The 24,118-nt window shown below is 42.5% G+C and overlaps 1 protein-coding gene across 6 annotated transcripts in view; it reads left to right on the top strand.

The window, feature by feature from the left end:
- The window catches only part of Rere (arginine-glutamic acid dipeptide repeats), a 451,075-nt gene that overhangs the window by 242,063 nt on the left and 184,894 nt on the right, over positions 1 to 24,118 (top strand). For all 6 annotated transcript variants that reach the window (XM_004639633.2, XM_023699557.1, XM_023699553.1 and 3 more), the window contains exons 5-7: positions 6,404 to 6,509; positions 8,135 to 8,231; positions 22,619 to 22,723. In XM_004639633.2, the coding sequence (XP_004639690.1) occupies positions 6,404 to 6,509; positions 8,135 to 8,231; positions 22,619 to 22,723 (308 nt within the window). The remainder of the gene's footprint in view (positions 1 to 6,403; positions 6,510 to 8,134; positions 8,232 to 22,618; positions 22,724 to 24,118) is intronic.

Here is a 24,118-nt window from a genome sequence, read left to right as displayed (position 1 = left end):
TTTTGTATTTTAGGGAAGGGTCTACAGGGTGTTCAAGGTCTTACTACTGGATCAGACTCATAACAGGATCCGCCTGTTTACAGCCTCCCAAGTGCTGGGATTACAGGCGCTTCCACCAGGCCCAGACTCAATTGCCATCTCAGCACGCCCCAGGGGCGGGGCTGGCATGGCAGTTCCTGGAATTGAACCCCTGGTCCCTGCGCCTGCAATCTGCAGAGCTATTTGGCCAGCCCTATATCCATTTATCTGTTTCAACCCTGATGATTATCCAGAGGGTTGGGTAAATACGATCACTTGGCCACATGGAAAGCTTATGTAGTGGGGTGATACCCTAACAAGCAGTCAGGGCATGTCTGTGGAAGTGGGCTCAGAAGGGTTGGAATACCTTTGGAATTTATTACTGCTTTTTTTTTTTTTTTAAATTTCATAGCAAAATAAGATTAACAATAGTTATTTTTACATTGTGTATATTATCTTCAAAGAAGTTCCTCAGACATAAATTTCTTTCTTACTGAAATGCTTCTTTAAAGCAATTGCTGCAGCACAGTGCATCCCCCAGTGTCTCTGGGAGAACCCTGTGCTTAGTGGCAGAACCATCATTTGAAATTTGATGGCACTGTATCAGGTAGTGCAAGGAGGCCAGGGAGATGGCTCAGTAGGATAAGTGCTTGCCTGGCAAGCGCAAGCACCTGAGTTCAATACCCGGTTCTGCCAAAAAAACAAAAACAGAAAAACAAAAAAACCCAAAACACTAAGGACCTCTGCACACTGAGCTCCTGAGCTCCGACCTACTTTTGTCCACCTGAGGCAGAGTTTCACTAGGCCTCCAAAGCGACGCCTGGCCTCCCTGGTGCTCAGATTACAGGTCTGCTCCAGCACTCAATGTTTCTTAATTGTGTGGCATATCCCTAGTGCAGCTCTTCTCCTTTCTGTTGATAAGCTGTGGGAATACATGAAAAGTTTCTTCAGAAGTTATCTTCTTAACAGTACTGCATACAGATGTCAACCTGTGACACTCCACATTCCTTTGTGTGCCTGTGTTGGCTTCAAAAGCAAAATTTTAGTTTTAGTTTCAACTGATTTTCAAACTAGGCCTTGCAGTATTAAAATTTTGAATCCCCTCATAAAGAACTTTGAATTCCCAATAAATAAATTAGGTTTATAGTTGCTGCTGCTCCTAGTGTGGCTTGCATATTGTCCTATTGATCTCTCACTTAGGGGCTCCTCTTGTTGCTTGTGTGGCGCCGCCCCCCCCCCCCCCAACTGATGTTGTAGTAAAACATTTTCCCAAAGATAGTAAGACGGGTCCTGGGAGACGCCTAGACTGGGTATTAAAAGTTAACAAAAACTACATTGATAATCATCACAGGTCTCTGGGAAAACTAATTTATTCCTCAGCCTTGGACCTGGTTTCTGTCTTTAGGATGAGGGGAACAGGTTGAGTCATTTGGCACTGATAAAGTGAGTTCTCTTGTCCTTGAGCAGCAGTGTTCTGGTGGCCCTTGGTGGCTTTTTCTGTCTCCTTCTGCCTTTCTTCCCTGGGCTGTGCTTGTGGGTTATTCACAGCTTAGAAAGTTTAACTTTAGTTCTGACTTTTCAAAAGCCCTATGTATGGGAACAGGCCCCACACCCCTACCATAGAAGTTTGTTTTCTAAACCTGAGGAGAGATGTTTTATGTCTCAGAGTAGAACAGTGTAATTTCCTTAAATTGTAAATCATAAAAACACTGGCTTTAGAACCATTGTTTAATTATATCACTAGTAAATAATGCATGTTTGTTGGAAGCATTTGATATGCTTTGTCATCCCCTAGTTTCTTATATACCTCAATTTTGTATTGCTGTTACTGTCCTACCATAGTTTTAAACTCAGAAAGAGTGAAACCTGTGGGGACTATTATTTTACCACATTTAATATGTGAGAGCATTCAAGCTTAAAAGTTATTTGCATGCGGGTTAATAAGTTGCAAAGCCAGGACTCAAACTCAAGTAATTAGGGCTGAATCAGATGATCTCTGAATTTATTTCTAGCTTTAGTTTTCTGTGATTCGTCTTTGTTTGACTAGTGAAGAGGAGGAGTTAGGTGAGGATTTCTTATGGTGGTGTGTCCCGGTGGGCTTGTGGAGCTCTGGAGGGGTGCTCCCACCTGCGCTTAATGCTGTGGTAGTTGGTGTCCTCTGAAGATGATGTGTAATGTGTAAACCTTTAGGCTGGTGGTGGACGCTCATGCTGCTGGACACAGGGAGAACCTGAGGTCTTCTCTCTCAGCATTGTTTAGTCATTGGCTTTTGTTTGGGAAAAAAACATAGGTGCAAACACCTCAGCACTGACAGAAGTCATCTTGGGAACACTTTGACCCAGAGAAGGAATTAGTGGTTGTAAAAAGAACTATAATTCCTAGATCATGTAATTTTAGTCTGATTCATTTGGGAACAACACATTACCTTCTTTTTATAGGTATTTCATCTTTGGTTGGATTATTGCCCTATCTGGAAATACTGTGCCTAGGGCAATAAATTTATTTGTCACTTTTGTTTACATTGAACATCTCTTCCTTGTGTTTTGACTGTGGAAAGAAGATTCTGGAGTCTTTTTAACACAATGCTGCCCCTGTCTGGTAATTGTGTATTACTGCATTAGGAAGTCCACTAGCCTGTCTGTTGCCTTTATTATTATTATTATTTTTTATTTTTTAAAGAGAATACAAAAAAGAATACAAAATAATGATAATTAAAAACCATTAGAAACAATATAGAATTTTACTAAACAAAAATACAAGTTCCACAATATTTGTTGTATTGTATAGCATCTCAGCTGCCTTTAAATCTTAGATATACACATCAGACCAGTGATAACGTGTGTTACCAGTGAGTGCACTGGTGTCAGAATGACAGAAATGACCTCAAAACTGAGGCTGCTTGAATCACAGGTTTGGTTTTTTTTAACTTTGTAAATCCCAGCCACTGTACCTAAAAGGCATTTTTGTGGTGCTTCAGGTTTCCAGACATCTTCAATGTGTTCTAATCTTTTTTTTTTTTTTTTAATTTTAGGGAAGGGTCTACAGGGTGTTCAGGGTCTCACTACTAGATCGGACTCATAGTGAACCGCCTGTTTACAGCCTCCCAAGAGCTGGGGTTACAGGTGCGCTCCACCATGCCCAGTCTCAATTGCTGTCTTAGTGGCCACAGTGCCCCAGGGGTGGGGTCCACACAGCAGGCCTGGGGATTGAATTCCTATTCCCGCACCTGCTTGCAGGTGCTTTAATTCGCTGAGCTATTTTGCTGGCCCTTAACATCTCTAATGTGTTGCAGTAATCCGAAAGGCTTCATTCACAGACCTCAGATCAGTCGTTGGGGCTGCTGGCAGGCCACAGTTCCCCTGTGTTCTGTTAAGCAGTGCTGTGTGATCCAGGAAAGTAGGTAGAGCACTGCCTCATCTTTTCATGACACCATGTTTTGATGGAGAAAGAACTTGTACCTCTCTCCACAGAGTTCTTGAAATTATTCTATGAGGCACTGGTTGTAGTCACTTGCTAACAAAGTATCAGCTCATTCAGATGTTGTCTTTTTAAGTATTACAATAATTATTTTACGGGTTTCCTTACCCGCATTTTGCAGGAGAGGACAGGCTCGAAAATCTTAGTAAGTGCTCAGGGTCCAGTTGGTGGCCCTGGCATTTGAAGTGCATTGAGCTTTCTGTATTCTTTGCAGTTGTCTGTGTTCCCACCCTGGAGCACTTGAGCTCGGGTTTATTCTTACCATTCTAGCCTTGATTTCCTAAAAAGAACTTGAATTTCATTACTCTTGGTTTTCAATTAGGGGCTATTCTGTTCGCAGAGGGATATTTGGTAATGTTTCCAGGCATTGTTGGTTGTCATTACTGGGGAGGGGTGCCACTGGCATTTGGGCGTTGGAAATTAGGGGTTTTGTTAAACATACTGCAGTGTGAGAGTCACCTGGCCAAGATGTCAGGACTGCCAGGGGAGGAGTCCCTGCATCAGACAGTACATTTTATTTAAGAGAGTTCATCCCTGAACACTCCCATAGGCTCTGTTCTTTCTGTCTCCTTCCGCCCTTCTTCCCTGATCTGTGCTTGTCAGTTATACTTTTCTTTCCATAATGAGTTTTACTTCTCTTTCCATAGTGAGTAATGACATCCTAGTCCTACTTTTTGTCATTTTTCCTGGTAAAGAAGCAGATAGCTTCCTGAGGGGAGGAGTAAATAATTTTCCCTCTACATGTTTTAAGTTCTTGGCAAAATAACGCCTGTGGTGACGGAGTGTTTCAGGACTGTCATTACTCTAGTTTCCTCTGCCCTGTGGTCATTCTCTCCATGTCCAGCATGTGGACCTCACTGCTTGTAGGTTTAGTTAGGAGTTAAAAGACTTAGTTGCTCTGTTGCTCAGTGGGGGCCAGCCTGAGGCAGGATGCTTTTTCTCCTGTTACTACCCCAAAGTGCTGCACACAGGTGCCTGTGTGGGCCCGGATATGTCTTGGGCTTTGTTTTTCTGTCAGGTTTCCTCCTTTGTTTAGAAGGAATCTCACTGAAGTCATTCCATTTGTTCTGGGCAGTTGTTCGGCTTCCATAGTCCACCCCTGAGATTGCTTCTTCCTCTAAATTCTGCATACAACACCATACATATTTCTCCTATTGGTTTGTTATCTTCATATGCAGAATAGAGAATGCAGAATAATTTTTTATCCAGTATGAAAGCCCAAATGAATAAATGCAAAAGACTGCATCATGTAGAACCACTATCTGCGCATGTGGACTGTCCTAGTCAGAACTGTGTTGATGAGAAGTTTTGGTAGGCATGTCTATTCCACAGTTACTTGCAGATCAAGAAGTTTGCTGTTTTATACTGCATACTTTGGAGTAGCCCTTATGCACATTTGAGCTCTATGAAGACTTGGGACCTTTCCTTGCCTTTCTGGTTCTTCTAATATCATAAATATTTTAGCAAAGGGTTTTCTGTTTGTTTTTTTCAGTGTTTTGTAAACTTCTTGTTCTCTTAGTGCAGCCTGTATTTGTGACCTCTCAATAAAGCAGGAAACATTTTCCTTCATTAATGTGGGCTCTTTACATACTGCCATTTTCTTTATAAACATGAGCCCTTGCTTGGATTTTAGCTCACGTGGGTTTCTGACCTGCGGGCTTGTGATGAGAGGGGAGAAGCTGCAAGGAAGTGTGACACTGCAAGCTGGGTGGTGGTATATGCCTGTAACCCCAGCGCTTGCGAGTGTGAGACTGGAGGATTGCTGTGAGTGTGAAGCCAGCCTAAACTACGTAGTGAGTTCAAGACCGACCCGAACTACATAGCGAGATTCTGTCTTAAAAACAAACACCCTCCTCCAACGCACGTACACCAGAAGAAAGAAAAGAAAAAGAGTGACACCATGTTCTCCCTGGGAGGTCTGTGCAGCCTCCACCCCGGCTGAAAAGTGTCCTGGGCACCTTAGTGCAGTTCTTGTTGAGCTGTTCCATGCCTAGCACATAGAGGATGCAGATCACACTGTGGCGCCGCGGCCTTCAAATGGAAGCGCAGTATTTTATCCCTCATTTTTTAGATGAACTGGGAACAAAGCTAACTCTTTTAGACATGGCATTTATGGGACAATGGTCAACATAGAACTAAGTCTTCATTTCTTACCTGTAATTATGTACAAATGGGGATCCAAAGGTAAATAAGACTGGGTTCCGTGTCCCCTGGTACCTTCCTCACCTGCCATTGTCACCCATAGCCTGTTCTGTTCCTTTGGTGCATGGCAATAACTGCAGAATAGTGTGGCACCAAAGCGAAGGGGAGCTCTAATCCAGAGTGTGGAATAGGATAGCCTTGTAGAGGAGGGGGCTTCCTGTAAGGTCTTGCTGGGTGAGTTCTTTGTAGCTTGTTCTTCATAAGTTTCAATAACAAGATAATTAAGGGTTTTTGAAGTACTGCATAGGCGATTCTTTCTTTCTGTTAGTTTTTATAGACAGATTCTTGTTATGAAGTTCAGACTGGCCTCGAACTCACTATGTAGCCCAGGCTGACCTCGAACGTGTGGCAGTCCTCCTGCCTTGGTGTCAGTGGTCTCCCATCCCCACCCTCCTGTGCTGCGACTATAGGCATGTGCCTCCACCTCCAGCTTTTCTGTAGCTAATGTTAAATTAAAATGTAATATTAAATTAATTAATTGATCAAACTCAGAAGATGATACATAGTTTAAAGTTTGATCACTTGTTTTTTTGACATAAACCACTTCAGTGGGTAGAGTAAGAGGGGTTCTGTGGCTGTTTTTTTTAAAGCCCCTGTTAGGGTTGGAGTCTTGATGTTAGTGTACAGAGGCTTTTGATCGTGAGTATGATATGTACTTATGGGCACTGCAATCTTGTTCCTAATGCTGTTAGATTTTCCTTTTCAGAGTAAGAGGGACCATCTACTCATGAACGTCAAATGGTACTACCGTCAGTCTGAAGTTCCAGATTCTGTGTATCAGCACTTGGTGCAGGATCGGCATAATGAAAATGGTAACTATGTCCTTCTAATTCTTTCCTTGTAAACCTTGGCTTTGGGAAAGTTCTTTATAAAATATGTTCACTAAATGGAGATACCCATTATGCTAAATTATCTCTAAAAGAGATTTTTATAACTGAGAACGTTACTGCCCTGGTGTGATGGTTCATGGCTGTAATCCCAGAACTCTTACTGAAGCAGGATTGCAAGTATGAGCCCAACCTGATCAGTGTGAAGGCTCTGGGTATACTCTCTAGTGAGTGCCCACACAGGCTCCCCCAAAGAATGTTGCTGCCGCTCCACCTTCTACTCTTCTCTCCCTCCTTTCTGTTAGTCCTGGGCATTGAATTTAGGATGGGAACGCTAACACATCTAGTGATTCACAGATGCATGTTAAGCCTTACAGGATTGTATTTCCTTTTCAATAATAGGAATTGAATTGAATTATTTGTGTTCAGGATAGTAACGTTGGTTTTCAAGCACTGTTCTCTGAATTATGTTTTGGAGTTCAGCTTTACCTGAGTTCAGAACTAAGGAAGGCAGTGCTAGGTAGCTGGTCTTTTTCTCTTCCTCTGGCCTTGTAGTTCTGCCTAGTAACTGTATTGACACATGAGCTATGCATATAAGATGCAGATTACCTTGTAGTGATGTATAGTATTTTTTAGAAGGTTGATTCTGGAGAGGTGCTAGGCCCATGCTAGATGGTTCATGTCTATCAGCCATGAATCATGTGAGGAAAGTTTGTCCTGTGGCTGGAGGGGAGTTCAGTTTGAAGCTACAGCGGGAGGTGATGCATCCCTTCAATGGTGGTGCTAGGCTGGGGCGGGCTTCTCTGGCCCTGCTTCTTGCCCCTAAGCTCTTGCATGGCCTTTGTTCATAGTTTTTTAAAAATCCTCTTTGAAATGAAACTTCTGTTAAAGCAGTAAAATTATGATACCCACTGAAAACATGAGCTTGCTTATCTTTTCATCAGTGAATCAATGTGGCTTCATTGCATTTTGGAATAGTTGGCAACTAAACTGCCTGCCTGCCTGCCTGCCTGCCTGCCTGCCTGCCTGCCTCCCTCCCTCCCTCCCTCCCTCCCTCCCTTCCTCTCTCTTTCCCTCCCTCTCTCTCTCCCTCTGTGGGTTTTTGCTGTGTAACCCATGCTAGTTTTGAAGTCTTTTCGTCTGTTTTTTTAAGAGCAGGGTTTCACTATGTAGTTCATGGTGGCCTTGAACTCTCTATAGCCCAGGCTCCTGAGTGCTAGGATTACAGGTGTGTGCCACCCTGGCCAGCTTGGTCTTGAACTCTTGGTGATCTTCTGCCTCAGCTTCCTGAGTGCTGAGATCGCAGGAACTGCCTACCACACTTGGCAACATAGTGCTTATTGAATCATTTTAGAATAAACACCCCCAACAAGACACGGAGTCACTTGTCAAAAATTACACATTGTTCTTTTTGTTCTTGTTGTTATTTCTTTGCCCTATTTTGCATTTATGGTGCTAATTAGATATGGTTATTTAGCATGCTTTCTTCAGTGGGTGTTATATTTGGGGAAAAAAAAAGTTTTACAAAGCTTTCTAGCCCATTTTAGGAAATTCAGTTTTAATTTCCTCTTAGTTAATTAAAAGAATTTTTTTTTCTTTTAAATTGACAGACTCTGGAAGAGAACTTGTCATTACAGACCCAGTTATCAAGAACCGAGAACTCTTCATTTCTGATTATGTTGACACGTACCATGCCGCTGCCCTTAGGTAAGCTTGGAGAAGTATCTCCTGTTCATGCTTAGAAATCATGGTGTACGGGAGGTACGAATCCAGTTTGTCTCAGCCTCACGGGGTAAGGGGTAGCACACAAAGCGGTTCTTCTCCCATGTCTAGAGTGAGATCACAGCATTGTTAGTCTTGGGTTAGTGGGATTTCAGAGGTTGTTGGCTTCTTTATTAATCTGGCTTTATCTCTCTTTTTTAAAATAATGAGTTGTGTTTGTACTTTAGTACTGTACAATTAGATTTTTGAAAGTTAATATCCAGGTATTATTTGCCAAGTGTTCAGGGTGAAGCATGCTAGTGGCCTGCTGCCTACTTGATGAGTTGGCGCCCCTCCCAGTAGAAAAAGCTGGTACAGAAATGGATGGTGTAAGTATGGAGGTGTGTTCATGAATTGAGAATCCAGGCAGAATTTATTGCGTTTTCATTTATGTCCTCTTTCAGTTTTTGGTATATCAGAAAATTTTCTTGCTGAAATGATGGGGGTGGGGGTTGTATATTGAAAGTTCTGTTTTTAGACAGAAAGTAACATTGCAACTTGCAACTTATCTTAATAGCTTAAGTAAATTTTCCAAAAAGTGACAGTAGGGGCCTGCCCCTTAGCTCAGTTGTTTAAGTGGCTGCTTCAAAAAAGCAGTCAGCCTCAGGTTGCTGCGGGGTTCGAACCCCACAACTCCAGCCAGACAAACATGCCCTGAAGGCATTCTGAGCCAGACCTCACCCTCCCACACCCCAAATCCAAAAAGTGACAGTAACCATCTGAAATTTTGTCTTCCCTCAAGGAAAGGGAGCCCCTAGTCCGGGGTAGACTAGGTCCCATCGGTGACATGAAAAGTAGTACAACAGTCAGTATCTTGAAAACTCATTCTTCGCTGCAAATACAAAATAAAGTAGTCAGAAAACTATTTTTGTCACCAGGATTTGTCAACTTTAGCTTAAGTGTAATGAAGGACAGTGATGTCTGTCTTCTTGCACCCACAAAATGTTCAATGAAACCACCCGGAGCCTCTCAAGGAAAAGAATTTCAGTGCAGACTAGGGGGAGCTATTGCTGCCAGGCAGGTTGGAGTGAGCTCTTTTGGCTAGAAGCCGTCCCTGTGTGCGCCGTGCCAGCCAGCCTGCCCTCCCTGCTCAGAGATCTGGGCCCCTCCCTCCCTCACCTGTGAGGGAGGCTGCTGTGGGCAGGAGAACTTGCTAAGTGGATACTCACAGGGGATTTCCCATTTTCATGTGGCCTGACATACTCTTCTTTTGATTTTTTTTTTTAAATTTATTTGTGTGGGGGGGGGCAGCTCAGCCCACCAGGGGGCGGGGCTGGCTGGCATGTCGTGCTGGGGGATTGAACTGCAGTCCCTGTGTTTCGCTAAGCTTGTTCTAAGTAGGTGCTTTAGACCACTGAGCCATCTCACCAGCCCCGATTTTTTTTTTTAACAATAGGAAGAATTTATTGATAGAAATCTTCTGTCTAAGAGGAACAGAAGAGGGTCCAGAAAGTGGGTTACCCACTGACTTTTTTTTTTTTTTTTCCTTTTTGAGCTATTTAGCATTTAAATCCTATTCTCCCAGATCCTCTGAAGACGAGTGGGTGCCAGACTTGGCTTGCTGGCAATGTGTGGAAGGAGAGCTGTGCTCAGGTAGACTTCCTGCAGAACTGGAGGAGCACAGTGTGTTTGATCAGCTTTGCTCTGTCTTTGGAGCTCTCTTTCTTTTTTTAAAATGTATTTAGTATAGGGTCTCACCATGCAGATGGGACTTGTAGTGATCCACCTCTTTTCAGCCTCCCAAGAGCTGGGGTTACAGGTGCGTGCCACCAGGCTCAGTCTCAGTCGCCAGCTCAGCCTCCTGGGGGCAGGGCCGGGGCCTGCACAGCTTGTTGTGCCGGGGATTGAACCCCGGCTGCTGTGTTGTGCCTAAGCAGGAACGTTAGTCTGCTGAGCTGGCTGGCCGGCCTTTGGAGCTCACTTTCTAATCAGCAGCCTGCTTGCTTTTTTTTTTTTTTTTTTTAACGGAACCAGTGATTGAACTCAGACCCTTGGGCTTGCCAGGGAAGCACTTACTCTGCTCAGCCATCTCCCCGGCCCCTCAGAAGCCTGCTTGCTAATGCAGCCAGTCAGCGCAAGGTTTCCAGGCTCATGATAGGTGGGACAATGGAGCACCTCACTCTTCCTTGTTTACTTTTTCCTCCCTCTTTCCATCTTGTCTCACTGGGTGAAGAAAATAATTTTATAGAATCTAGAGGTCCAGCTAAGTAGTATATATGACTGATTCAGCATGTTTTGACGTAACTGCTTAAAATGAGTATATTTGCTTGTTTAACAGTGTTATTCAGATTATAACTTTCATCTCTAACTCATTTATTTATTTATTCATTCATTCATTCTTTTTATTTTCTTTTTTATGTTGGAGACAGGGTCCCACTAGGTGTCTTGGGCTGGGCTTGAATAAATGATTCTCCTTCCAGACTCCTGGAGTTACAAGTGTATGCTACCACTCCTAGCTTCAATTTAGCTTTTTTTAGCAGGTAGTTAGAGGAGACCCAGGTGAGATATCTCCAGAGGTGTGTCACTGTGAGGTCTGGTCACCACTGCTGAAGTGCTGCAGTGGCAGTTCTGTTTTTGTCTTTTTTTTTTTTTTTTTTTTTGGCAACTTGAACTCAAGACCTTGTGCTTGCCAGGCAGGTGCTGTGTCCTTGAGCTATCTCCTCGGTCCTGGCAGTCCTTTAGGTTCTTTCAGCATGATGTGTGACTCGGATTCTTGCTTAAGTTTTTTTTTTGTTATGTTTTTCCTGATGTATTATCTTTTAAAGCTCTCATAAAAATTGATAGCTGTATTGTAAAGTTTTCACCTGAAATTTGATTATTATTAATTTCAAATAAAGCACCTCTTTGGGACTTGACAATTAGATTTCTTTCATACAACAGATAAGTGGTCACTTTGTTATAGAATGACGTGGCTTACTAGGTGCTCACTAAAAACTTGTTAAGGGCTGGCGAGATAGCTCAGTAGACTAAGCACCCTGCTTAGGCACGTGCAGCGTCCTGCACGTTGTGCCGGCCCCGCACCTGGGCAAGGTGGTGCACACCTGTGAGTCTAGCGCCAGAGAGTCTGGAAACAGGAGGATCACTGTGGGTTGGATCTGCATAATGAGACCCTGTACAAAATACATAAATTAAAAAAAAAAAAACCAACAAAACTAAGTTCTGACGATTGCTGGCCTGTTGCTTATCTCTGTGTCCCTCCTGTGGCTCAGGAAGCCCACAGCTCTCATTGCGTGGGTGCTGCCTGTGTGGGTTGCCTCCTGCAGCACGTGGTAGGTGGCACAGCTCTGGAGCCTCTGTTCGTGCCTCTCTTGTCACCAAAATTTGATTATTGTCATGTAAGCACGTTTGTGTATATTGCTGGTGGCAGAGGATTGAGGATTAAGGTTTAACTTTGTTGTTTTTTTAAAGTTCTAAAAAATTTTATTAAATATTGGAGTGATTTTCTGTTCAAACTAAATTGTTTTGTAATTTTTGTAATCGATGAGTAATAGTTGTATTATTTCTCATACGCAGTGGGATGTTTTGATATCTGTATACATTGTGGAAAGATTAAGCCAAGCTTTTTAGTTTTGAGTTTTCTTTTCACTTTGTTGTTGTTGTTGTTGTTGTTGTTGTTATGTGTTTGTTTTTGGTACAGGGAATTGAAATCGAGATCTTGCGCTTACTACCCCTGTGCTGCTCCACTGAACTATGTCTCGGCCACACCTTTTCGTAGTCTAGCCATAGGAAAAGTTTTTTTCTTTCTTCACAAATATAAAATAGTACTAGTAAAAATAAAATTCAGTTTTGAGGGAGACACAAGTAAAATAGTCTGAAGGCACATGAAAGTAATCAAATGAATGGTGGAAAAAGAATGGTGGAAAAGGAAAAAGTTGGTGGTATTAATGCTTAGCAAGGTTCTTTTCGAAGATCAGAATGCTCAGTTAGATGGATTCCCATGCTCACAGTAACACTGAGGACTCCAGCCATGCCACCCCCCCCCCCCCCCCCCAGCCAGCTCTGGGGGTGGCTGGTGCCACATGCAGTACCAGGTATTGAACCACTGTCCCTGCGCATGCCTAAGCAGGTGCTTTAGACTGCTGGGCTTTCTTGCTTTCCTACCCATGCCATTCTTGAAGGAAGGAGCCTATGTGTAAATTTTTCTTTCAAGTTGGAGCTAGACTTGGGTCATAAAGAAGCAAGAGCTTTGTCCTTCAGCTACTGTGAAAAGAAAAACATTTCTCTGCAGCTTTTTTTTGGAGGTGGAGGTGGGCAAATTGTGAGATTGAAGTTTTTCCCTACAAAAATTAAGTTTTATTTTCTGAAATGATGGTAAAACTTCACATTAGAGCTAATGTTTCTGAGTCCTTGACCATGTCCGTCCTGAACCCCTCTTTCAAGCTATGTTCCTACTCCTCATTTTCTCACCATGCTATGCTTATCAAGAGACCACTATTAGTAAAGTTAGCATCTTCATCCATCATTTAATATTTCGTTGTCTTAATAGATGAAAGGCCTTGTATTCAGTGATGGGAACACCTAAGTACATGTTCTCTCTGCTTTGAACACTTGATGGTCATTAAAAAAAGGTGGGGCTGGGGATATAGCTCAGTGATTGAGTTTTTGCCTTGCATGCAGAAGGCCTTTAGTTCAATCTCTAGCACCGCAAAAAAAAAAAGAAAAGTTGTAGGTACTAATGTTTTTCATCCAGCCCAGCCATAACCTCCTGCCATGTGAACATCTTTATTGTAGGATCATTATCAGAACAAGAACATTAACATGGATACAATAGCATTGAACTAAGGGTTCCCTTTGAGTGTTAGTAGTGGTGGAGTTCTCAAGTCATATTTGAGATGCCACATTACATTTAGTTGTTTTTTCCTGAGTCTCTAGCCATTTGTAGTGGTTTTCTCATTTTTCTGTCAGGCATGACCTAGATGCTTTTTTTTTTTTTTTTGAGTAGCAAAATTGATTAGGAAAAAAGGAATGGAGGTTGGGGAATCACAATAGCTCCTGAGACAAGAGGGCTCCTGAGTGGGTTGCTCTTTATACTTTTTAACTAAAGATTATTGATGAGTTATTTTGCCAGATGTCCTTCCACTTGGCTTAGCTGGGTATTTCCACATGATTGCATTTATGGTAAACACTTTGGTCTCTTTTTGTGAAACTTTTATGGTTTTTGCCATTTGGTTTTCTTTCACTTTTAAGAGCTCTGTATATGTTGTATAGGTGGCAGATATTTTCTCCTGCTTTGGTCAGTTTTCTTTGATTTTCTCTATAGTGTTTCTAAGTGCAAAACTTTTTTTATATAGTCAAATTAAATCAGGCTTACAAATGCTTCTGGTTTTGAGAGTTAGAGAGCCTTTTTCTTATATTAAAGTGGTATTCTACCCAGTTCTCTAATACAGATTACTAAGATAAGTTAGTGTATCCCTTAGTGAATTGAGATACAAATTTTGTCATACATTTTTATAGATATTCTGGATTTATATTTCTGTTTTGTTGTTACGTTGTCTATTTATATGCTAGCACTTTTTTTTTTTTTTTTTTTTTGGGTGGAACCGATTGAACTCAGGCCCTTGCCGGGCAAGTACTTATTCTACTGAGCCATCTCCTTGGCTCCTAGCACATGCTCTTTTTTAAAAAATTTTATTTATTTATTTATTTGTGTGTGTGTGTGTGTGTGTGTGTGTGTGTGTCCAGCTCAGCCCACCAGGAGGCGGGTTTGGCTGGCAGGTGGTGCTGGGGGATTGAACGGCGGTCCCTGTGCTTTGCTAAGCTTGTGCTTTGCTAAGCTTGTTCTAAGGAGGTGCTTTAGACCACTGAGCCATCTCACCAGCCCTCTAGCACATGCTCTTAATGTGGAGTTCTATACCACATTTCATTGTTGGATAGGGCTAGATCAGTGGTAGTGAAACCTGTTACACACATCCTGCCCTGGGCTGTTTGTATTATTGAAAACTCTAAGAGGTGCACCATCACTGGGCTAGATGATTATTTTTCCCTTGTGAACTTTAGTTTTAAAGTAGCATGTTACTATTTGCGTTAGGATTCCATTGAATTTGTTAATTAAGTTGTAGAGAAAAATCCAGGGCCGGCCAGATAGCTCAGTGGACTAAAGTGCCTATTTAGGTAGACACAGGGACTGGGGTTTGATTCCTAGCATGCTGTGCCGGCCTTGCCTCCATGGCATTCTGAGAGGGCCACTGAGACTGGGTGTGGTAGCGCACCTGTAATCCCAGCACTTGGGAGGCTGAAAACAGGAGGATCACTAGGAGTTGGATCTGTGCAGTGAGACCCTGTAGACCTGTACTAAATACATAAAAAAAAGGAAGAAAGAAAGAATGAATCCATGTTTAAGTTTTTCCTGTCTTAAGAATATGGGGTGTTTTCCCATTTGTTCATCTTGATTTATACATACATCCAGGAGTGCTTGAAAATTTTCTTCATACAGATTTTGTAGTTCTATTATTTTTTCCTAGCACTGATCTTACAAATGTATATGGCATAGTTTGTTCATTGAATAATAATGATTACACAACCCTTTTTATGTATTTTGGCTCATTCTTGAAAAATAATCACAAAATAGGTGTGGTAGTACATATCTGTAATCCCAGCATAGCACTCTGGGAGGTGGGATTACACTTCAAGCCCAGCCTGGACAGTTTAGCAAAACCCTGTTTCCACATAAAAAATAAAGTATGGGTTGGGAATGTAGCTCAGTGCAAGGACCCTGGGGGTAAAAGGTTCTTGTATTAGATCACAGAAAAAGAATACATAATGTAATAGACAAAATCCTTCTCAAGCTTTGGGGGGCCTTGAAGGTTAGCTCAGTTGTTTAAGGCGCTTGCTTGGGCAAACTCAGCCAGGTGTGGGGGACTGCAATTTGTTCCCCAGCTCCGAATACCTGCCCTTAAGGCAGCGTGAACCAGCACCCCCTCACCCCCCAAAAAAATCCTGATACACCTGTAGTTAACTATGAAAACAAATACAAGCCCTTTTCATCTAAGAGTTTTTTTTTCTATTAAGTAATTCCTTGAATGAAATGAGAAATATAAAGTGAAATTAAAGAACTTTTTACAAATGACAGCACTACATGCCAGAATTCTCAGCACTGAATTCAAAGTGGTGGTAATCAGAAGAAAATTATTTGTATTAAACACATCAGAAAGAATGGAAACATTTAAATGAGTTAACTTCCCAGATTAAATTATGGAAAGAATAACAGATGAGTAAAAAAAAGGTAGTGAGTTTATGATGAAAGCATACAGTGGGAATGGATTTTAAAAGTGTGATGGCAGAGGAACCTAACTGAAAGTAGCTACGATTTCTGCATCTAACTAGAACTGGTTAGCATTGTGAGCCCTGGACTGTGAGAAGGGGGGGGGGGGTACCTAGAACAATTATGAAAACTGTGCAGATGGTATGCTGTAAACACTGGAAACAAATCAAGATGAAATTATAAAAAAGATTGAAATACCCCACAGGAAAACAATAGAAACAGACAAAACTGAGAAAATACATTTTTAAAAATTCTGTACCTATAATTACTATAGTATCCTTCAATAGTCAAAACAGTGATTTGCAAAATTTTTTCTTGAGACTACTAGTATAAACACTATGTATACTGCTATACCTCCTTAGGAGCATCTTTGGGGCTTGCCTATGCATTGGCATAGAAGACTCCTGCGGTTACTGATTGTTTGAAGGAATAAATTTGTTTTTTGGAGACACAGTCTCGCTATAGAGCTCAGGCTGGCCTTTAGCTCACTATTTGGCCTCACTAGTGGCCATCCTCCTGCCTCAGCTTCCTGAGTGCTGGGGATTACTGGCACCACCACATCCAGGCCAAGAGATGCATTTCTGTGCCAGTTTCCAGTCATACCCTGTCCTTGCCTGAAAGGGTTTCTTCTCCTTCATCCTCCACATGTACATGCACCCCCCCACTGACCAGAGGACTCTTCAGATGCTGCAGTGCCCGGGGTGTACAGCCATCTCTGACAGATTACTTGAGTGATTCTTTTCAGGATGCCTCCTTTATGGGTGGCCAGCAGGACCCTGGGACATGAGGCCTTTAATATTTTCTGTTAACAGTGAGGCATTGCCTTAGAAACGGAGAAGGCAGGATATCCCATAGCTCCAAGGCAGGATATTTCAGCAGAGTGGACATGATGGCAGATTTCTCTCCACACTTCCTCCTCATCCATCCCGACAGACACTGTCAAGTAGTGGCTTGCCTTTGAGAGAGAATGGTGAGGACTCTGGCCAAAACCAAAACCCAAAGCGCTTGGAATGATACCTGTGCCCATAAACACATTTCTCTTGGGCATGAGAAGTAGAGTTCTGTGCTCCCGATGGATGCAGTTGGTCACCGCTGGCCCTAGTACTCCCTTGCTGGGCAGTGTTGTCATCAGCATTGCTGTGCACTCAGCTCCAGGGTCCTTCCTTACCTGCTATGAAGAGTGACTTTAAATAGCCCCACTAGGGTGTTACTGATTCTCATTGTTTTATTTTGCTCCAGTTTTTTAATATTAAAAGTTGTTTTGTGAGGGACCAAGGAGATAGCACGTCAGTATAAAGCTTCTGTTGAGGCAAAGCTTAGGCAATCAGGCAGGGACCAAGGTTCTACCCCTGCGCCACATTACCATGCCAGCCCCACCCCCCAGGGTGGGCTGAGCCGGCCACCCAAAAAAAAAAAAAAAAAAGTTGTTTTGTGTTGCTGGGGTTTGAGCACAGGACCTTGTGTGTGGTTGTATTTCTTTTACTATAGGTCATATTTGGCTATTCTAAAACTTAATTAAAAGTAATTATTCAGGGTATGCATCAGGCATTTTATCCAACCTTTTAAATATTGGAGTGCCCTATTCATTTTATTTTAATGTATTTAGTACAGGGTCTCACTATACAGATTGGACTCGTAGTGGTTCTGTTCTTTTTATAAAATTTTTGTTTATTCATTTGACACAGGATGTTGCAATGCAGCTTGGACTTGTAGTGCTCCTCCTGTCTCAGCCTCGCCAGCACTGTAATTACAGGCATGCGCCACCATGCCTGGTTTTGAGGCCAACATGGCATGTGGAACTAGGGATTAAATTTGGGACTGTATGCTTGCCAGGCAGGTGCTTAGACCACTGAGCTATCTCCTCAGTCCTAGATGTACATTCTTAATTATATGGTATTTATTGTGCAGATCCACAATTTGTTCATATTCATCTATCTGCAGATAGACATCTGTGCTCTTTCAGGGTACTGTAAAGCAGTTATAAGTAACAGCAATGATAAAAGCAGAAAGAAGGAAATGTGGAAAATAATGAGAAAGCAATATTAGAGCCAGCTAATCTCATCCCCCTTTTTATTCTCAGACTTCATTTAAAAATACATTTTCTGGGGGAGTAAGCTCAGTGGCTTGTGTACCTGCCTGGCAAGTGCAAGGTTCTGAATTCGATGTCTGGTACCAAAAATAAAAAATAAAATTAAAAAAATGCATGTTCTGGGCCAGCCAGATATCTCAGTAGATTAAAATGTCTGGCAGCGAACATCCCCGGGGCTTGCTGAGATGGGAACTGAGACTGGGTGTGGTGGTGTGCACCTGTAATCCCAGTGCTTGGGATGCTGAAAACAGGAGGATCACTACTTGTCCAGTCTGTATAGTATGACCCTGTAGACCCTGTATCAAAATATATTTAAAAAAAAAATACATGTTCTGACCAATTGGGATTTTAAAATGTTATGTTTTAATTTTTTGTGGTACCAGGAGTGGAACTTGGAACCTTGCAGTTGCGAGGCAGGCACTTAAGCCACTGAACTATCTCCTTGGCCGCGGTTGTTAATTTTTATTGGTGCGTGGTTACATAATGATTACATTCCTCCTAAGGAGTTGTGATTAACTAGGATTAATTCCGGGAATACAAGGTGACTTTTTTTTTTTTTGAACAGGATCTCACCATGTAGTTCAGGCTCACTGTGAAGCCCAGGTTGGCCTTGAGCTTGCAGCAGTCCTTCTGACCCAGCTTTCTGAGTGTGGGGATTACATTTGTGCACCTCATGCCTGGCTTACAAGGTTGATTTAATGAATCAGGTGCTATTGTATCATAGACCATATTAATAAACTTTTAGGAAGAAACTATATGATCAGCTCCAAAACTGTGGTTATCTTTAAAACTAGGATGTTTAATGGGGTAAAAAGCAACTTTTCCACTGAAACCGAAACATGGCAGCAGCATCCATTATTTTTACTACATTCCACTTGTACCAGAGGTATAGTGCAATTAGAGGCATAAGAGAATAAACAAGTAGCAAAACTATTTTTTTGCACGTGATAACATACCTAGGAAAACCTCTAAGAATGTGTGCTGAAGCTCTGTAGGCTTGGTGCAGTGATGTGTAGCCCACTGTAGTGATCAGCTACCCAGGAGGTTGAGGCAGATTGCTGGAGCCCAGGAGTTCAAGAACAGCCTAGGTGCATAGCCATACCCTGCCTCTGAAACAGTCTGTGGAGGAGAAATTCAAGCAAGTAGCAGGCCGTAAAATTAACATACAAGAATTCATGACATTCATAACTAGAAACCATGTAGCAGACAGATAAAGGACATAAAGATAGTAATCTTGCTCTGTTGTCGTAGTAATGTATCTGCTGATATACATCAATTCCTACTGTTTTTTCTTTTTCTTTTTCACCTTTTAAAATTTTTATTAATTTTGAGACCGGATTTGGCTAAATCACTGAGTTGCCCAAGGTGGACTCAAGCTCTCGAGCCTCCTGCCTCAGCCTCCCAGACCTGCTTTCCCAGCCCTGGACAGGGTCTCTGTGTAGTTCAAGGTGGTCTCGACAGTCTCAGTTTCCCAGATTGCTGGGAGTACGGATGTGCGCTACCGCTCCCAGCAACCCATGTCTTTCTAAAGGTTCCCAGTCAACCGGCCAGCACACTGGTTTGTGAACTGGCTCTCGGGGGCCAAAAGTACAGTAGAAATATTACCCTTCCCAGGCCTGGGAACCAGTTCAGTACCGGGTGTGGAGACAATAACCGGCAAACGCCAGGGGCTGTGCAGAGCCCCAAGGCTCGAGGACTTCCTATCTTCCACCTCCCGCTGCCCAGGGTGGCTCATTCTCGGGAGGCAGGGCACACCGCTGTCGTGCCGACCAGGTGCTTCTGGTCCACCACACAAGCCCCACAGTCCAGGCCCGCAGCGCCCTGCCACAGGTTGCTGCCCCTCTGCCCTCCAGCTTCCGCCGGGCTGAGGCGCCCCCAGACTCCGCTGTGTGGTACTCATGAGAAGGGAGCACAGTTCTTTCCGCCTAGTTGGGGCTCGGAATTTGCCGCCCTGCCCTTTTGGCTTCTCCGTCCCGAGTTAGTGCCTGCCTCAGGCCTCACCATGGTGACTGCTGTGACTCTGGAACACAGGGTCCTACTGTTTTTTCCTAAACCAGTTATTTTGCTCTTGCCAGAGACATTTTGGCAGTGTCTTGAGACACTTTCAGTTGTCACTGTGTATGTGGCCAGAGATAGTCCTGACTGCTGCTTGGCGCAGATGGGGTTCATGTTTAGTCCAACTCATGAGTACTGCTGAACCATGCCCTAGTCATGCCTGACTTCTGGTACCTATGTTTAGGGTTATGGAGTGCAAGGGCTTTTGCACCTTTAATTAATGAAATAATTATTCTTCAGTGTAATATATAAAATAATTTCCTTGGTCATGGACATTAATAGAAATGATTGATTTTACACAGTGTGGTGTACAATGCAGAGTTTCATAATTGTGCCCTACCATGTTTATGACATAGTTAGTTCTTGCCTATTTAACTGAGGAGGGAACTTACTTTTCCTGTCGTTTCTGGACTAAAGCCCCTAGAAGGGATGGGTAGTAAGTTTTAGACTAAAGCTCATCATTCAGCTGTAACAATGACCTTTGCCTCTATCAGAAACTGACTTTAGTTTCAGTTAAGGTCTAGAGGTGGGTTCTGGGCCAGGCAAGTTGAGGGCCTCGTGTGTGTTTTCTTTGAACTGAATTGCAGTGTCTAGTAATAGTAGATATGCTGCAGTGTTTCCAGTAGAACTTTTCTCTGGGGATGGAAATACGGTGTACATTGGCTATTAGGCTTATTTTAGAATTTGTTTTTAAGGTTTTGTTGTGGTTTTTTTTTTTTTTTTGGCAGGGGGCAGAGTCTCACTACACAGCTTGGACTCCTAGTGATCCTGATTTCTGCCTCCCCAGTGCTGGGATTACAGGCATGCACCATCACGCCTGGACTCCATCACAGCTCAGTGTGCCCGGGGCCGGGGCCGGTGTAGCATTTCGTGCCAGGGATTGAACCCTGGCCCCTGCGCTTACCTAAGCAAGTGCTTAGTCTGCTGAGCTATACTGCCAGCCCTTAAATGTCATTTTAATTAAGATTAAATAAAATGTAAAATTCTTCTCTTCGTAGTTGGGCCAACCATGTTTAAAGCACTTGGGGACCCTCAGTTGTTTACTCCTCTTTAGTGTCCAGGTGGGCTTTAACGAGTCAGCATTACTGTTACTTGACTTTAAAATTGGAGATGAAATGAGTGCATCTTTGCTACTGCCCATTCCTGATGCTTTGATTGTAAAATCCTGAGGGAAAGGAAGACTCTAGTTTTAAAATGTCTTGTTAGAAATATTTTCCCAGGGCCGGGGAGATGGCTCAGTGGAATAAGTGCTTCCCTGGCAAGCGCAAGGGCCTGAGTTCAATCCCCGGTTCCACCAAAAAAAAAAAAAAAATTCCCAGGGCTGGCCTGATATGATAGCTCAGCTGACTAAAAGGCCTGCTTAGGCACAGTGCAGCGCTGGGTTTCATTCCCTGCTGTGCCTTGGCTGGCCCTGCCTGTGGGGCGCAGAGGGCATTTGAGACTGAGCTTGGTGGCCTGCACCTGTAATCTATTTTTATTACATATATATATATCTTTTTTTTTTTTTTTTTTCCTCTCGGAACTGGGGATTGAGCTCAGGCCCTTGCGCTTGCCAGGCAAGCACTTATTCTACTGTGCACCTGTAATCTTAGCACTTGGGAGGCTGAAAGCAGGAGGATCACTAGGAGTCTGATCTATATAGTGAGACCCTGTAGACCCTGTCCTAAATCAGACCCTGCAACGATGACTTGGAGTCTTTTGCAAGGAGGGGGTGTGTGCTCTGGCTTGCACCAAGAGTGCTGTTGGGGAGATGGGCGCCCTTGGTACGCCAGCTCCTTCACCTCATTTCAGCCCTGGGCTTCCACTGGACACCAGAGATCCCTTCGTACTGTGGAAAGAGATGGAGCGCCCCTGCTGCCCACATCTTCTGCTCAGGAACCCTGCAGCTTTGTGTGTAGGGGGTGGGGAGTCAGGCCTTATTCCCTGTTGTAATATTTCTACCCTGTACATGGGGTGCTTTTTCTTTTTTTCTTTTTTTGTATTTAGGAGAGGGTCGACAGGGTCTTCCTATGTAGATTGGACTTGTACTGATTCTCCTGTTTTTAGCTTCCCCAATCTCCCAAGCAGTGGGATTACAGGTGCTCACCAGCACGCCCAGGCTCCACTGCCATCTCAGCACACCTCTGGGGCAGTGCCGGCACGCTGGGGATTGAACATCGGCTGCCGTGCTCTGCCTAAGCAGGTGCTTTAGTGTGCTGAGCTAGCAGGCCGGCCCTCATCGGGTTCTTGGTGCACATTGTGCAGTATGGTAGAGTATTCAGATATGAAGAAGGGTTTTATTGGTAGTTGGACCTAGGAACTTTACTGCTCTTTATTGCAATATTTCTATAGGAAAGTAATTTTTAACTTACAGTCAGTGTTACCTGAAAATCTGAAAAGTGTATAGTAGAGCCCATCTTTATGTAATGAGTTTTAATTTCTCTAGATTTTAAAATTTCCAAACAGTTTATTTCTTGTGTGTTAAAAATACTGCTGTATCAGAAGCAATATTCTGAAGGAATGTATGATGTTATCCTATTTAGTGTTACCCATTATATTTTCTGCCTGTAATAATTAATAAGAAAGGGGCAGTGAAAGACTAATTTAGACTAAATTTTTCATTAGGAATTTTCCCTGTGGTTTTTATTCCTCCCCCTTTAAAATCCAGTTTGCTTAACATCCTTTTATCACAGTCTTGTCTGCAATTTATCCCTATGGTTTAATTAATTTTACTTTATTACCAAAATGGTGAAATAAAAGCTCTTTCAGTTCCAATGTTGAACATTGAAGCAGGCATGAAACAAAAAAACCAAACTTGCAGTCAAGTGTGGAATTCTGCACACACCATGGGTTTAGTTGTGTATTTCCTCCTGTATCCATCCAGTAGTATTTTGGTTTGCAAGACAATTAAGGGCATTACTGATTTATTTTTGCCTTTTTTTTTCCCAGAGGGAAGTGTAACATCTCCCATTTTTCTGACATATTTGCTGCAAGAGAATTTAAAGCCCGAGTGGACTCATTTTTCTACATATTAGGCTACAACCCAGAGACAAGGTAAGTGAATCATATCTGCCCACTCCGTGAGGACATTTTCCTTTCCGTGTGTGCGTGCGTGTGTGTGTGTTTGTGTTGTATACGTGTTCATTTATCTGGACATCAACTGTTGAGATACAGAAATGACACATGTTCTTTGGAAAGAAGTGGAAATGTTTTGGAGATGTAAAGGAACTTTTTATTTGCTCTTCGACCAAGAATAGGAAAGTTAGAGACTTCTGGGTTAGGATAGAGACATAATTGTGATTGCTCTGTGCTTTCTGAAGTTCTCCTTGGTGCCATGTTGAAAAAGACTAGATGGTTTTACACAATTTGTTGGCTACTCGTTTATTTTGTTCACTCCTGATTGTTAAAAACCTAGGGAACACCCACTGAAATATCTGTAGTAAGACTCCTCTGAAGAGGTACATGATGAAGGATGGATGTCTGTGAACAGTTAGATTATTGTTACATAAATGGAAAGCAATAGGGCACAAATAGTATTATAATAATAGTTTTCTTTATGTCTGTAATAGACTAAACAGAGAATTTCTATAAGAGTATATGTTAAAAAAAAGTATATGTATCCACATCTGGCCTCTATCAATCATGTGACTGTATGTTTTATTATGTGTTTTAAAAACAGAATTTTAGCAGGTTACCAAGTGAACTGCTTGGTGGACTTGCCAGCACTGTCTGCAGGTATAAAGATTGAAAAAGAAACTGGTGCTTGATCCCAAGAATTACATAGAGATGTGAAATGAATATTGTTTAGTGTGAACTTTTTTTAGGGAAGGTTTTTTCCTAAGAATTTCTAAATAAAATTCAGAATGGTGTTCTTCAGCTGTCAAGCTAGGGCTGCTGAGAGGGAACACGTTCTTCTGGGTTCTGTGGAGCTGCCCGGAGGCTGCTGTTGCTCCTCTGTTGGTGAGCGCAGGTCTGTTCCTGTCTCTTCTCTTGGCCCCTGAGTCTGTATGGCAGCTGGAGGGTAGTGGGACAGCGCTTACCTCGTTTTGTTAACCTCTGAGTATATCTTTCCCCCCTCAGTATACAGTGATGTTTGAGCTTTACCTTTTATTTTCAAAACTAGGGCATGTTCTAATGATAAACGAATCTGGGGGATGTTAATATTTCAAAAGTGTTTTATATATTTTTATTTTTTAATTTTTTGGCAGAACCAGGGGTTGATCTCAGGGCCCTTGTGCTTGGCAAGCAAGCACTTACTGTACTGAGCCACTTCCCTGGCCCAATAGTTTTAAATGTTTATTTTATGTATGCATTGTCTAGGTAAAGTGTGGAAGGCTTGAATTTAGATTTCTGTGTAGTTAGAAGGGAATTTGATGTTATTTTAGTAACAACCATATTTATGTAACTGATGAATACTTATATATATTTTTTTCTTTTTTCTTTTTTTTT

The sequence above is a fragment of the Octodon degus genome, unplaced genomic scaffold (genome assembly GCF_000260255.1).
Source record: "Octodon degus isolate 3935 unplaced genomic scaffold, OctDeg1.0 scaffold00113, whole genome shotgun sequence".
Lineage (NCBI taxonomy): Eukaryota > Metazoa > Chordata > Mammalia > Rodentia > Octodontidae > Octodon > Octodon degus.
Note: the sequence above shows the minus strand (reverse complement) of the source record. Positions and strands in the feature narration are given on the sequence as shown.